At 36.7% G+C, this 17033-nt stretch overlaps 1 protein-coding gene across 1 annotated transcript; it reads right to left on the bottom strand.

The window, feature by feature from the left end:
* Nucleotides 1-3373: 3373 nt before the first annotated feature.
* On the bottom strand, nucleotides 3374-12868 carry LOC306773706 (ETS translocation variant 5-like). The gene is made up of 13 exons (XM_079263599.1): nucleotides 12765-12868; nucleotides 11011-11076; nucleotides 10822-10906; nucleotides 10609-10656; nucleotides 10426-10476; nucleotides 6628-6736; nucleotides 6269-6529; nucleotides 5914-6191; nucleotides 5750-5812; nucleotides 5364-5432; nucleotides 5127-5278; nucleotides 4902-5003; nucleotides 3374-4812 (listed from the first exon to the last, which is right to left on the bottom strand). The coding sequence occupies exons 2-13, from the start codon at nucleotides 11056-11058 to the stop codon at nucleotides 4579-4581; spliced, it is 1500 nt and encodes a 499-aa protein (XP_079119725.1). The 5' UTR covers nucleotides 11059-11076; nucleotides 12765-12868; the 3' UTR covers nucleotides 3374-4578.
* Between the last annotated feature and the right edge of the window lie 4165 nt (nucleotides 12869-17033).

The following is a 17033-nucleotide window of genomic DNA, read 5'->3' as shown; positions in this document are numbered from 1 at the left end:
GAAAACGACTTCTTGATGTCAGAGGAGACTGGGCAGACCGGTTGGAAACAATAAAAAGGCAACAGTAACTCAAACAACTACTAATTACCACCATGATGTGCAGAATACCATCTCTGAACTCGCATCACGCCCAACCCTGAAGCAGACTGGCTACAGCAGCAGTAGACCATGCCAGGTAACAGAGGATAAAATGAACACAGACTCAACAAAACTGGAAAATAGAAGATGGAAAAAAAAGTCATCTGGTCTGATAAGTCTCTATTTCAGCTCCACATTAACATGGCAAGCTCAGAATTTGGTGTAAATAAAATGGAAATGAATCAATCCTGCTTCATATCAATGGTTCAGGTAGGTGGGGTCGGTGTGATACGAATATGTGGGATATTTACTTGCACATTTTGGCCCCTTAGTACCAACCGAGCTAAGTGGAACCACCACAGCCTACCTGCGTATTGCTGCTGACCATGTCCACGTCTTTGTGAGCACAGTGTGGGATACTTCCAGCAGGATAATGCACCACGTCACAAAGCTCAATTCATCTTCAACTGTTTTCTTCAACATGACATTGAGTTCACTGTATTTAAATGGCCTCCATAGTCAGCAGATTTACATCCAGTAGAGCATCTTTAGGATGTGGCGGTATGGGAGATTCTCATCATGGATATGCAGCCAACAAATCTGCAGCAACTATGTAATGCCATCCTGACATTAGGGAGCAAAATCTCAGAGAAATCATTCAAACACCTTTTTTAATCTGTTCCACTAAAATGAATGTAACAAGGGTGTTAAATAAACCAACTTACTAACAAACCATTTACACCTCTTCAAATTTGACCTTTTTCATCAAACATATGTAAACTGATATTTTTCCCATTCTCCAAGGTCTGAACAAACTAAATATATCAGTTATTTTGGTCCTGGACCTTGGCTATCCCTGCCTCATGAGCCATGTAGTTTTATTGTAGACGTTTTTAAAAAACAATGCAAAATTCAGGATATTATGTCCTTGTTTTCATTGTAGCTTCCCAGAGGCTTTCATGCTGAAAGTTGTACCAAATGAAAGCTATTCTACACCAGCCACTGTGTAACCATCACATCTGACACAGCTATCCATGACCTCCAGCTTATGAACCTCCTATTGAGGACCTCCTGTCCTCAACACAGCTACAGACCTGGTAGGCCCAGAGTCTCACTTTCTGTTTGATGCTCTTGGAGTGAAATGTGACTGGCTCACTACTCTTGCTGACATCTAAATAAAATTTGTTCAAATTTACACAGTTGTTAATGTGTTTATAACCATATGCAAGACCATTATTAGCTTTCATTTGGTACAACTTTCAGTGTTACAGCATCAGCCTCTGGGAAGCTATAATATAAACAAGGCCATGGTGATGGCCTGGGTGGTCTTGGTTGGGGGTAGCCCTTTGTGTAGAGGCTCCCTGAGAATACCGTTTCCTTATCTGGTGCACATCTGGTGCAAATGCACCTGGCCATTCATTCATCTTCTTTTAACTGTTACAGGGCAAATAGGGCATGGGTGAGGGTGGTTGTGGGTGGGTGAAAGGGGATGTGTATGTGTGTTAGTGTTTTATCTATTTTGATGTAAATTGTTTTATAATGTAAAGCACTTTGTATTGTTTTTAAGCACGAAAAGTGCTATACAAATAAAGTTTGATTTGATTTGATAATATCCTAAATTTTGCATTGTTTTTGAAAAATGTCTACAATAAAACTACATGGCTCATGAGGCAGGCATAGCCAAGGTCCAGGATCAAAGTAACTGATATATTTAGTTTATTTAGACCTTGGAGAATGGGAATAATATCAGTTTGTATATGTTTGATGAAAAAGGTCAAATTTGAAGAGGTCTAATATATCATATATTAAGATATTGTATGCATGACACTAAACCTACTTTTAGTCTCTGAGCAACCAGTTTTTCTGTTTTTGCCAGTAAAAAATTGTCTGAAAGGAACATCCTCAGAGGTATGCTGAATGAAATCTATCAGTTTTGCATTGTACCTGTAAAATCTTCAACAGCTGTCAGTGACTGATGGAAAACACAGACTGAGCAGCAGTGCCCTCTGCTGTAAAACCTCACAACACGAGACAAACCTCACCAGGAAGCACAAACTGTGGCGCTGAAACTGTAAGGTATTAACTTTTAATCAGTACCAGTGTTCATTTAAGCTGCTTTGGTTTATTCATGTCCCAGGAAAGTGTGGCTTGAGGATCACAACAGAAGAAGAAAAGCATTTCCTCTGCACTTAATGATTAAATTGAACTGATCCCTATCAACTGATATATGAATGAAAGGTGAGTTTAACGCCAGCCCTGCAGAGCAGCAGGAAAAATCTGCTTCAGTATCTCGTCGATCAGCTCAGACTGTAGGAAGACTGCATGGAGGTTTTGGATTTGTGGTTTAAAACATAAATGAATGAATAGCTCAGGCCGTTATGATGCTGCATTGTAGTCTGGAGGAAAAGAGATACCAAATTGCTTTTTGTGTGTTTTCTTTCTTTACCTTCCTATAGATGCAAATGAGCTAATCTGTTGCTGTAAATGTTCATTAATATGCACTTTCTCTCTCAAATAAGATCATAAGATTACAAAAAAAAAAAGACTAAAACTGCTATAGAAAAATAGAAAAAAAATTGTTTTAATAAGAAATACAGTTGTGCTCATATGTATTCATCCCCTTTAATTAAAGAAAAGGCTGAATTTACAACAGTCACTCAAATAACTGGAGACTTAAAAAAGGAACAATAACTAAAAATGTGCAAAAATATAATTTAGTAATATAAGACACTGTTTTTTCATTTAACTGAGTTGAAGAAAGAAAAAAACAAACAAAGAAATTGGCCCTGGACAAATTAGAGCACTTTTCTGTTGAACAGTGGGACAAAATACCTGTCAACAGGGGCAGAAGTCTGACTGAGAGGAACAGAAAACACCTGACTGGAGCGGAAACATTAAAGGATTGTTCAACTAAATATTAATTTATGAGTGATGTGATATGTAATAAATTGTCTTGTTTGCTTTTTTAAAAAAAAAATATTTCTATTGAACCAGAATTAGAAAATGTAATGATTTTCATAAAATTTTTATTTATTATTACTTTAATCAACTTCAGCTTTTTTTACAGGCAGCTGTTTTTTTTTCCTTCTTTAATGAAAGGGTATGAATAAATATGAGCACAACTGTATATATGTAAAGATCAAATATCAGGAATATTTCAGGAAGATATACCTCCACTGATAAACTAAGTAAAAACCTCAAAGATAAAACTGTCTTTTTTTGTAGTGATGCGCAATGAGGCAAAAGAAATGAGTAAAATAGTTTATTGTATCAGTATTGATCAACAGAAGGCACACATACAGTATATCTGAGGGTAGAAGTCACACCAGGGTCAGTATCTCTTACAACCAAGTGATCAAATAGTAAAATATACCATTACATCAGCGTCATGCATCCTTGGAGAACTGATGCAACACATGAGCAAGCCTTTAGCAAAAATATATATCCATATATAATTATACATTTTTCTACACATTGAAGCAGACCAACTATACAAAACGCAGAAAACTATATCAGTAAATTAACTGGTTAACCATTTGGAAGATAGTCTATGCTTGTAAGCATCTGAGTGGCAGTATTGCAGAATCAAAAATAGAAGCAGTACCTTTGTCATAAACCGTTATAGGAAAAACGTACAAGTCCATGTTCTGCCAAAAATATTAGCTTTGTACCAAAAAAAAAGAAATAAGTACACAAAAGACATTTCTTTAAAGATATTTTTGGATTATAAGAGCTGGAAAATACAAGGAAGTCCCTTTGAAACAGTCCAGGTTTTATCCAAAAACTACAATAATGAGTAAAAAGAGCGCCATGGCTTTGAGACACTTTTTGGTTGCAAAACAGATCCCAGAGTTGACGAATGTGAGAACTTACAGCAACAGCCATGCTACAAAATACCAGCAAAACCATAAAAACCAGCACGACCAGTGTCTAAAAAACTTCCTCTTCCCAGTTAGAAGTTAGACAGATCAACTGGCCACAGTCAATATTTTTATATATATTTATGCATTTTTGCAATTTTAAAAGAAGAAGCTGAACTATTTTAATAAAGGAGAGAAAAAAATATTTTTTTTCTCTCCTGCATAAATGTCTTTTATCATTTTAATATATTTTATTTTCATACATTACACGAAATCTCATAATTATAAGTGTTTCTATTATTTCTTATACAATTACATTGTTTTAAAAGATTAATACTAAATATTCTCTACATTCCAGCAATGCCTTTTCCACAAATACAGACTATATTATCTCTTGTATTTGTACACAAGTACACTTTAAAAAAATATTCAGCTTTTTCTTCTAAAACTGCAGCTTGTTGATGAATATTTAAAGTTTATCTTGAAAACCTGTTTGTTGGACCATAAAACCATCAGTTTGGGACAAAGAATTGCATTTTCTCAGAGGGTAAAAGTTGAACAGTCTTAAAGAGTCGCTGAGTTTCAGCCTCTGCTGTTATTTTAGCGTGCGCCGCTCCCTCCAGCTGCCAGGCTGCGGGGTCTAGTATGGGTAGCTGTCAGGAAAAGCCAGTCCCTGCATGCGCTGCTCTGCTCCTTCAACCAGATAAGGACCCTCCTCTTCGTAGCTGGGCAGCTGGAGGCCGTCCTCCTCGCTGGCGAAGTGGATGGCGTCCAGATCGGCCTTCAGGCTCGGCCTCTGGTTCTCTGGGAAAGCCATGGAGAAAAGCGCGTCGGGGTTGCAGACAAATTTGTAGACATACCGTTCCCCAGCCACCTGCGGAGTTCAGACAAGTCGTAGCAGATCATCGTAAAGAAGATAGAGTCCAGGAAGTACTTTCCAAGCAATCTGAAACTCTGCTTTACCTTTTGCATGATGCCCTTTTCATAGTAGTACCGCAGAGAGCGGCTCAGCTTGTCGTAGTTCATGGCTGGCCGGTTCTTCTGGATCCCCCACAGCCGAGCCACCTGGACACAGCACACCTCCCATCACACATCCTGCCTGCGCGTCACTTAATAAACATTTTAAACTACCTCTCAGCCCTGTGACGGTTTTTTTTTTTTTTTTTTTTTCTTTAAAAAGAGGCCCACCTCTTCTGGATCGATCAGTTTGAACTCCATGTTGCGTCCGGTCCATACGATGAGGTGTCCGTTCGCCGGGTTGTCCAGCAGCGTGAGCAGGAACTGCCAGAGCTGCAAGGAGCCGCGGCGCTGGTAGGGCAAGCCCTCCTGCTTCACTTTACCTGCTCACAGAGACACACGGTCACGTTTGGGTCTACAGCTCGCTGAGTGTCATCAGGTGGACAGAGATGGATGTCAGCGTCTTACCGTCCATTCGCTCTGGTACAACACAGGTGTCATCAAAGTACAGAGCAGGGTCTCTGTCCACAGCAAATCCTACCGGACAAAAATGAAAACAGACTAGTTGCAGTTAATCAGATACCAGCAAATGTTTCTTTTATTTTATCATAATTTTCTTTCTTTTTTTAAATTTAATTTGACCTTATTTTCTAATAGTATTTTATTTTATTTATTCAATTTATTTCTTTACTTTATATTTTAATCTTTGTTTAATTTTATTCTTTTTTTCCTTATTTTCCTTAAATTTATTTTTTTAAATTGTATTTATTATTATATGAATTTATTAGATTCATTACTAAATTGATCGTATTATTCACTCATTTAATAAGAAATCTGTTTTTAAATGAACTCACCATGACTGTGTTTTGGAAATAAGGCGGCATTCTTTCCAAATGATGACTGGCATGTTTGAACCTCTACAAGAAACACGACAAATGTTACTCCTCCTTCACAGTTTTTCTTCCTCCTTTCAGCTCAACTACAACTTGATCACAACTCAGAAGTACAGTTTACACACCTGGGTCAAAGCCGAAGTCCCTTGGCTCTTGTTTGATCGTGACATGGCTGAAGCTGGAATGCCGCTTAGCCAGACATGGAGCAGCACATGCCGGATCTGGATATCGTGGGTCAACCAACTCCTGTTTGAAACCCCGGGCAGCGTGGGGGACGAGAGGCTCTGAGAGATGGCGCTGGTAGAGCGGCCGGCCGTCGCAGGCTGCAGGATGGTATGATGCGTTTGGGGTTTTCTCTGGAGGCAGAAATGTGAGGCAGGGATCCGACAGCTGCCGCTGGAACCTGCAGTGTGGAGACAAAGGAGACCGCTCTGAAGACTGATTATTCTTTCCATATCCAAGTCTTTAACCAGAACTCACCTTTGTTCTGAGCTGAAAGATGCTCCAGAGCAGCCGACGGGGGGATGCGGCAGAGCAAAGCGGTTTTGGTCCGCCTGTGGGAGGTTGTGGCGATGGGCGGGGCTTAGGCCTGGAGCTTGGCTTGGGGAGCAGTTATTGGTCAGCTGGGGAGGGGACGGCTGCACCTGCCTCTGTAAGGATGGCGGCCCAGCAGGGTGGACGGAGCCACGCTGTGCTGCAGGTGTGGAGGCCGGAGGTGGACCAGGCTTGTTGTCACAGGCACTGAGGAGGCAAGATAACACAGAGAAGTGGCGATTTACTGATCTTCCATCGCTAACATTAGCCCGATCATGTCGCTTTGTTTAAAATTTACTCGATACCTGTAGCTGTAAAGGCACAGATCAGTCTGAGGCGTTCTGCAGGGAGACAGGTCTTCGGACGGACTGGGTTCCCGCTTCACTTTGCTGACAGGCGCTCCAGGAAACATCACTGCAGAACACAGAAATATTAAACACTGTTAAAAAGAACTATCTTTAAATGACTGTGAATATAAATGAAAGTCACTTGGCATGTAAACGTGGTCTTTTATTTTTAACCCAAACAGCCACTAAACTCCCTTTTCCTTCAAAAGAAGCAAAGTTTATTTAATACAAGAAACGTATCCAATCATGCAAAGTGACCAAAATTAGCAGAGCTGAAACAGCCGTCACATAAAAATGGATGGAGCCAACACATAGATGCCAAAAATGTAAAACTAGACATGTTTTCTTTAGCAATGTTCGGCCAGGGCCGGATTAAAAGTGCACAGGCCCCTGGGCTCAGAGTGTCCCAGGGCCCCCTTCACCCCCGCAACATTGTGAAAATTGTGAATGATACACAGTGAAACAACATTTCTAACATCTCTTAGCCACTAAAGCAATACACTGGAAACTGTCATGTAATTATCTGGCTTTTATGTACATTTTGTTATACGTCCAAACTGCTGGTGTTTTCCTTACGTGGGCCCCTGGGCCTGTGCCCATAATGCCCATTGGATAACCCGGCCTTGGTTCTGGCCATCATTCTGACAACAATTACATAATTAGATAAATAAAATCCCTCAAAATCACGAACTTCAGTCCAATCAGGCTTCTCCAGCTTAACCTTCATGTCTACAAACGGTCACTTCTGACTCGGAGAAAACAGCAGAATACCAAACATTCGGCTTTAAAACCTTCAAGTACTTTATTATGTATACTGCAATCTGTCAATTACATAAAAATGTGATTTCACAACATAAAATATATGAGTTAAACTAGCTGCAGAGTTTCCTGTTATTCTGCCTAAACAGAATTGCATGAACAGACATAATTTTACATCTTAATTTCTATGTGTTTTCAGTTGCCTAGACTAATTACTGTCAACTAAAACTAAAAAAGTTAGCTTTATAATATTGAATTTCCCTTTGGGGATTAATATGCTAAATATGCTATTCATATGCTAAAGTTTGAGGATATTTCGCATAGAATACGTCAATAAGACCAAACACATGACGAAGCAGAAGCTTCTATTCAGTCACATCCTGCATCGTGACCTGTCTCAGACTTTCCTTCAATGCAGGCACTCTTTACACAACTTTGCTGTTATTTGGTCCTCGTTGCAATTGTGTAAAAAAATAAGAAAAAACAAAAATGAATCTGATCTTACACGCCACCTTTCCAGGAAAGAACGCTCGATGAGCTGCAGTGCTGACAACAAACCACTAATGTTTCCATTTTCACCAGCTTTATTGTCTGGACCCAGAGCAGTTGTGTCTTATAACAGCAATAAATACACGCGCTACGTGTTTGGCTGCAGGACTGCATGTACCATTTAGTTCACAGCTCATCTCTGGCATGTTTTTTTATTTATTTATTTTTTTTAAACGCACGGGCCATGGAAGTTGTTTTATAGCTCCCATTTCCTCTCCATGTGACGACTATCACTGCTTTGGTAAAGCTCCAGTATGTGTAGGTTTGAGGCTCGTATGATGCAACAGCAGTCAGTGTGATCACTGTAAACACATCTGTAAGTTATACTGGTGTGATACTGGTAAGCAGCTTCTGACAGGTCATCTGGTTTTATCCATCCAGCAGAGTGGACTCACTTGGCATTACGGTTATACTTTGTTATGTATGGGACGTGTTTACATGTGTGTATACATGTACCACACTGTTTGTATACTTATTCAGGGCCAACCCTGAGTCATGGCCGTTCCAGTGGTGACGCACCCTATGGTTATGGGTGGGCTGGCTCCTGGTGTGAAAGGATCCCCAGGATATCGTTTCCTCACAGTCTGCCAAGCCAGATGTTATCTCTTTTATCTTTATTCTATTACTTTTATTATTGTTAAAGAGACAGAAGATTACTTTAGAAGCTTTATCAGGGATTGTGGGTGTGTCAGTATGTGTGTGTGAATGATGGTGTGTCTGTTTGTTTTACTTGTTGTTTTAAAATATGTAAAGCACTTTGAGCTACTTTTGTATGAAAGGTGCTATAAAAATAAACTTTGATTTGATTTTGATGATTTGATTTATTCTGTGTGACTGAATTGTAAGTAACTGTGTTTCACATTGTATTTTCAGAACTGCATTAACCTTTAAATATGTAGTTTATACAATATATATGGTTTACACTCTACTTCCTGTGTCTGTTCCTTGTTATTAAACATGAATGAAGGTTGTGACCAACCAAGAGACAAGATTAACATTATTCATGCTAATTCTGCACAACTTTCTATTTATTTTATTTGTGTTCAATGTACAATATGTTCCTTATTAACTTATGATTTATAAGAAAAATTAATGATTTACATCAAATTTCTGCAGGATTTTGGTCATTTTGTGCTCTTTTTTTTTAAAAACCCATTTGGTCAATACGTGACAACTTCTTGGTTAATAAAATCTTTGCGATGATTTTTTTTTCTTTATTGCTTTATTTCAAAACAAGATCTCAAATTAAAATCAGGGATCATTTAACACACAAAATTAAAGCTTTCAAAGTTAGTTTTTTAGTGGAGCGATGTAATCCTAAATATCTTATTCATAATAATGTCCAAACTTTTACAGTATTTTACCAGGATATCACAACTGATAAAAGACCATAATAATAATAATAATAATAATAATTCTTAACCATGATGAGTCATAACACAGAATACACACAGTTATCAATGAACCTATTTTATTAATTCAATTCTTTTTTTAATAAATGAACCCTCTTGTGAAATGTATTCTTTCTTCTCGTATGTGTTTGTTTTCCTTTAAGAATAAATTTACTTTCCCCTTATTGGAAAAACTTCGGGTAATTTATCATTTGTAACTATGTAAATGATTTGAACCATTTTAGGAGGTTGGGGTTGACTGTGGGGATCGTTTTCCTATTATATGTATATGGTAAACTGTTTGGTCTGGACTCCCGTTTATAAGCTAAAGATAGTTTCTAGGGAGTCCAGTTTTTACAAGTATACAATGCATTCATTGGTGTGTCACTGGATTTTAATGTGATTTGTAAAAATGAATAAAAACAAAACGAAAGGAAACGAAACCATTACAAATGTGATCTGGTCTTGAAATTTAATTATTCTTAGTTTCAGGAACAGTGAGTTTATTGTTTTTCTGGGTGGATTTAGTAATCACTCGTGGCTTTTTGTTGAAGGAGAAAAACTATTTGTTGTTGTTTTTCAAAGGTATTTGCCCGAACCTTGGCATAAGCGATGTTTTATATCTTTGGAAATGATAGACGTTTGTTCTTCATCTTTGTGATCATGTTATGAATTATTTTTAAAATGCATTTGTATTAAATTTATATCTCCTTTTAGATGCATTTATGTCTCTTTGTCTCCCCAATTATCTCTTTATTGAGTTTTTTCTTTTCCTTTTTCTTTTTACACCTTTTGGCTCATTTTATTTATAACTAGCTTTTTTTTTTAGAAAAAAAAAAAAAAAAGAAAATGAGCCAAATTGGTCTTTAAGCTTAAACCATTTGCAGCGTGGTTATCGACGTGTGACAGCTCCCATGTTTGCTGTGATGACAGAATATTTTTATCGCAATAAATAAAAAAATAAATAAGCAATGTGCAAAATTCTATAAAATGTTTCCATCTTATTTTAGCACTCTGGATGCAATCTATAAATACAAGAGGAAAAGCAGTCACTCACAGTTATTGGACTGGAAATCTGGGACAAACTGCTCGTCATCAGGAACCTGAGCTGTCAGGAGAGAAGACAGGATGTTAAACCTTTTCTTGTCATATACATGCAACCTTAAAATGTTTGGTCATGTATGTAAATTACAGCTTAGTGGTTCATGACAGACTTTTTAATGATGCTTGCACGTCTCACCTTCTGCAATCCAGATTTCCTGAAGCTGGCTCAGATCTTGAAAAAGCTCTGCAAGAGAATTATGACTTCTGTCATGCAAAGGTTTGGTTTTGCAAACAGTAACCATAAGTTTTCTCCCCCATCTTTCATCATTCTATGTCCTTGTGCTAATTGTAATCAGGAAACACTTTAATACACTGAGACATTACGAAACATTGAGCTTATATAATGTACCTTCTGTGTCCTGATCCAGCTCTGTGTCCACAAACTTCCTCCGTCTGTCGCCGAGACATCTCTCTGTCACCTCTGTGCGACATTTCTAACATAAAACGTCATCTCAGTTTGATTGTAACAAATCAATTTCTCAGTCTGTGTATAAAGAAAAAAAAAGAATGAAATAAAAGCAGAACATGTCAAACTTACCCTCTCAGGCACCACAAAGGGAACCTGCTGGTCATAAAACCCGTCCATGCTGCAACACTCTTCACCCTACAGAAACAGAACACAGTGGGAGAGATTATTAGGGAAATGTCCCTTGATGCATGTGTGTTTTTCTAACCTCTATGACCTCACAGGAGGTTTTACAATAGCTGTAACAGCCCTGATGACAATGAAAGTGTTTTGCCACCTGCGGCAGGTGACATGAATTATGAGCAGCAGGAGGAATTGCTGTGTAGAGACGCCTGAGTGGATGATAAACGGAAAGCAATAAAACATGACGTCTTTTCCTTTGGCTGCACTGATTTGCTCTCCATCAGTGGGCCCAAGATAAGACATAAAACCACTGATGAGTGGATTCGTAAAAATGTAAAACAATTCATTTGAAGCATTTAAGTCAAATCACTTGTACTTTGCATTTGTTGTTTATTTATCAGCTGAATATGACTCCCAATAATTTTGCAGGATGATAGTCAGAATTAAGATGTTTTAATCGTTATTTTCATCATTAGTTTAAATAATGTGAAGCTGTCTAATATATATATGTATGTATGTGTATATATATATATATATATATATACATATATACATATATACACATATATATATATATATATATACATACATATATATATATATATATATATATATGTATACATATATGTATATATATATATATGTATATATATATGTATATATATATATATATATATGTATACATATATGTATATATATATATATGTATATATATATGTATATATATATATATATATGTATATATATATATATATATATATATGTATATATATATATATATATATGTATATATGTATATATGTATATATATGTATATATGTATATATATATATATATATATATATATATATATGTATATATATATATATATATATGTATATATGTATGTATATATATATATATATATATATATATATATATATATATATATATATATATATATATATATGTGTGTGTGTGTGTGTGTGTATGTATGTATTTACATATACATATACATATATATATATATATATATATATATATATATATATATATATATATATATTTAAATTCAGGTGACATTTATGCTAAATTTACACTAAAGTGTATTTTTTCTTTAGCTCTGTTAGGTGCCTAAATGCTCTCAGCTATTTAGTTTGAGAAGTACAACGTTATTAACAACTAAGAAGTTATTTACATTTGATACATTACCCGAAACAACGCCAGTGACTTTTAAAACCAGCGCAAATGGTTTTTGTACCTTTCCAACTGGTTAATTAAAAGCCGAACATTAAAATTTGAGTTTTTAAAATGGAGTTTGGCAGAAAATTGCTGCTTGTGAAACCTCCTTGTTTTTCTCAATGGAGTGAAACTTGATCCTCGCAAGGGGAGAAGGAGGGGGAGGAGGGGGGAGGGGGGAGGGCTCAGCTCACCATTGAGAAATTTGCCACAGAGAAACATTCACCAAGTTAACAGTGTTAAAAAAAAAAAAAAAAAAAAAAAAAAAAAAAAAAAAAGCTGTTGCAAACGGAAACGTCGCCCTGCAGGGCTGAAAGTTGCGCAGAAATGGTCGCGGTGTTTGATTATCAGAAAATGGCGTTCGCCTCCGAGCCCCTTTCTGTTCCCCCTTCGCAGCCAGAAGCAAACCACGACGCAAGGTTCGCATCTTTGTTAGCAAAACAGGCGTCTTATTTGAAAATACAGCATAAGACTGCAGAACTTACCCTGTAAAGCGAACTTCCTTGACAGAGTGAGTAAAACAAGTCGACGCAGAGTTCCTCCCCTACATCCCCTGCAGCTCCTCGAATAAACACACGGCTGTAGATTTTTTTTTTGTCAATGAAGCGCTCGCTGATAGCTGGAGCTAAACCGAACAGTGTGCTGCCTTCTCATTGGCTAGAAGAGAAAGCCAGTCAAAGTAACAACCAATTGTTTTTGAGCCTGCGCTGACGTCCGTCCCTTCTGTTTTTTTATGAATGGCTGCGTTTCATTCATGGATCTGTGACTCTCTTAAAGGTCCAGAACCACCACGCAGATAAAATAAAATTATATTATATAAAATTAACCTTGTTATTCTAAATCTTAATGAACAATGAGAATAATAATGTTGTTTAGCAATGAAAAAAGGAATATTTAGGATAATTTCATTTTAAATGACACCATTATTAGTAATGATCGACATTATGGACTATAAAGAAAATAATCTTATAGCCATTTGTATTTGTATACATATATACACAAATATGTTTAAACATGACAAAATGTAACGGCAGTAAGTAACGAATAAACACATTTAAATATTATTGGGCAAATATTTTGTTGACCAATTAATTATCATTAATGGCATTTTCTTAGAAATATATAATTTCAACAAGCTTTTTTTTTCTCACAGGAATGAAAATGGCTTTTCCCACATGATCATATAGATGGTTGGGATGGGATATATCTTTGAGTTGTTTTTTGATTACTTGACTAAAAATTACTAAAATATCATTTAAAAAAAACCCCCAAATCTATTTATACTCTATTCTAGAATTTATTTTCCATTTATCATATATCAGAGAACATTCAGTTGGATTTTAAGATAAAATCAATCAATCATTGAAACTTTTGAAGGTTCTATGGGTCCAGATAAAAGTTTCTCCTCTTTAACAATACTGCTTCAATACCAGCAGCAGCAGAGAGGTCACTCAGGGATAATTTGATAAAATTCCTACAGCATTTCCTCTACAACTGATGGCTCCGGATAATGAACGTCATACAAAAACTACAGAAATCACGGAATGCAGTAATTAAGTCTTTAATCCAAATATGCTGATAAGAAGATTAAAAGTCAGCAGCAGCTCAGATACAATTCAATTTAATGTTCCTTTCTGACTAATGCATTGTCATCATCACAACTTTCCATTATTAATCAAGGAATGGGAATGTCTAGTAACCTGTTTTGCTCCTGGATTGAGAAGATCCTCAACCAAATAAATACAGATTTAATCATGTAATCACTTTCCTGTTTATATATGTACAGCACACACACAGAGAGACAAACACACATGCTTACACATATACAGTGTAAAGTCGTGGAAAACATGACTAGACCACCCTTATTTACTAAGTGTATATTCATTTCTAGTGCCTGGTTCAAATAAAGGCACACTTGTTTGGAAAACAGGGGTGGTCTAATCATTTTTCCTGCACATGTAAAGATAAACTCATGATTCATTTAAAGCTTCAGGGCTTTTTACATTTCCAGGATAGTTAAAGAGAAAAGCAATGGTGAATGTGCAAAATACCCAGAATGGAAACAAATAAAAGCAATTTCTCAGTTCATGTTCATATTGTAGCATTGAAAATGCATAGTTTTTCAGGGTCTCTGAATTCTCCTATGTTGTAATTTCACATGAAATAACTCTGAGAGGTGGACTTTCTTTCTTCAAGGTTGCACTGATTGTTTGTGCTCGTCTGGGAAACTGCTTGATCAGCGCCGGGAGATGCCAGAACGGATCTGCAAGTGATAAAAGTTCCAGTTCAAACATGAGCTTAGCTCAGCAGCTCTGTTACTGATTTGCAACACCTCCTGTTTACCCTAACGCCACACGTCTTCTTCTGTGCACAATATACCACATTGTGGATTTTTATTCTTCCGCTTTGGCAGATCAACAAGCATGATATAAAAGAACATATCCTGTAACAGGAAATTACAACTGCAGTCTTACAGCTTCTTGTCTGTGTGTTGAAAGTTTATTTTCCTGCTCCTTAATATAAGTCTGCAAGCATCTTCTCTATTTTTTTTCTTATCTGAGACAAATAGGAGGGAGAAGGTTGAAATACTAACATCATAAATTAGTTTGCAGAATTGACTTTCAGTGTTCAGTAAGTGTCTTGTAATCCACGTAATGAGGGCATCAGGATGCAAACTAAGTAAACATTATCACAACTTTATCACAGCAAATGAGCTCTGCTTTGTAACAATGATAGCAAACTATCAAAAGTTGCAAAGAAACTTACATGATTTGACTCAGAAAGCCAAACTATTGATCTTCATAAATTAGTAATAATTCTATCAATGGCACATTTAATCAATTAAATATATTCATTTCTTTATATTTACATACAATATAGAAATGTTTTATTTATTTATATTTCTTACAGTTATTTTTACTTCATTCTCAATTATTCAGTCATTTATTACAACAAACAGTTCAATTTCCTGTCATATGTAATTCACCTCTTTGACCACTAGATGACGCTCAAATCTACATCTCTAATGATTCTGACACCCACAGCATGTCTGCCAGAACTTCTTCATTTCACTGACTCCAACTAAAGATATCTAATATTTTTATTCTCTAAAATGATATTTTAGATGTATATAGCTTCCAACTTTGAATAAACTAGGTCTGACTAATAAATCATTTAAGCCAAAAAGATCTGTTTGTTATAAATCTTTAAAATATCCTTTTTAATGCTCACTTACAGGTTTTCAAGGTTATTAAGTGAGTCCACAAGAATACATTTGCAAGCTTTTACTTTTACCTCTTTTCTCGCAGATATTCTTAAATTTTTGTTGACTCTAAGTCAGGAAAGCTCAGTTTGAGCCCTGCTCCCTTTAAGGACGGTCTACCAGAATCAGGTGTCTGATAAATTAATTTAAAACAGCAGTATGAAAAGTAGCTGCTTGTTCTTTGTTTGAGATTTGCCAAACTAGCTTTGTCTGTAACTTAAATGGATAAGTTACAGCAAACAATTTCAGATAATCCTTCACTTCACAGTCAGTTGCTGTATCTCTATCTGTTCCCTTCACATGAGTCCCACCTATAATCTCTATATTGTCTGTAAATTATGATGATGGTGTGCAGTGGTCAATGAGAATGCAGTCATAAGTTTAGCCTCTGCGCCCAGCACTGTGGGGAGCTGGTGCTGATAGATTTGGATGTGTCTGGGCCAACTTTCACCCTCTGACTATGACCTGACAGATCCACGTCCAGCAGGTTGTAAGTGGGAGACCCAAATCCACCATTTTGTCCACCAGTTTGTGGTAAAGGACGGTGGTAAATACAGAGCTATAGTCCACATAAGCAGCCACATATCTACCCTGCTGCTCCAGATGAGACAGCACGGCATGGAGGGCTGTTGCTACGGGGATGTGGCATTGGACGGTAGTCATGTGCTGTCCTGCAGGTATTCAGTGTATCACTGCTTAAATGGATCCAAAATGACTTATTCATTTGAGTCAGGCATGTTGGAACAGGGAAACATCGAGAACCTGCAGGATTGTGGCCGTCAAGGACCAGAGCTGGGAACCCCTGGTGTAGAATAAGATCTTTGGATATTAGATATAAAAAAGTGGTTAAACAATAACATGAAGAAAGGAACATGTGTCTGTCAGAAATCACGCTGTGGGAAAAGACTACTTCTGAATACTTCTACTGAATGACTGCAGTAATATGACAAGACATGACAAGATAGCAACATGAGCACCCCCAGCTGCATGTGTCCCGTTTCCTCCGCTGCCTCCAGAGGGATCATATGTAGCTGTGTTAAATTCAGCCCAACTGCATTTAGCGTATTAAGTAAAAAAAAAAAAAAAAAAAAAATCATTTTTATTCACAGTATTTGAAGCACGTTAAGTTATTTTCTGCTGCAGATGTTTCCTTAATGCTCTGAAGTAAGTCGCTCATATTTAAACGAGACACATTTGGTGGAGCACGAGATGCTTTTGTGAAAAATTCACTCATGCAAAGTATTTCTGCACCTTAGTTACAGTTTCACCATGGTTCCTCTTTTACTGTTTGTTAGTTTGTCGAGTGGGAAGATGATAATGAAAGCATTTTCACGAAGCACCTGTGTTGCTTAATGTGAAATGTGATCCTTGGTGTCTAACATATCTCATACTGTCATTGTTGGTACTTTGATTAACTGAGCTCAGTCTCTAAACAATCTACCATTTGATCATAAATTGTGACTCCTGGTTCAGATAAAAAGAGTTTAATTCA

This window comes from Telmatherina bonti (genome assembly GCF_933228915.1).
Source record: "Telmatherina bonti genome assembly, chromosome: 24".
Classification (NCBI taxonomy): Eukaryota; Metazoa; Chordata; class Actinopteri; order Atheriniformes; family Telmatherinidae; genus Telmatherina; species Telmatherina bonti.
Note: the sequence above shows the minus strand (reverse complement) of the source record. Positions and strands in the feature narration are given on the sequence as shown.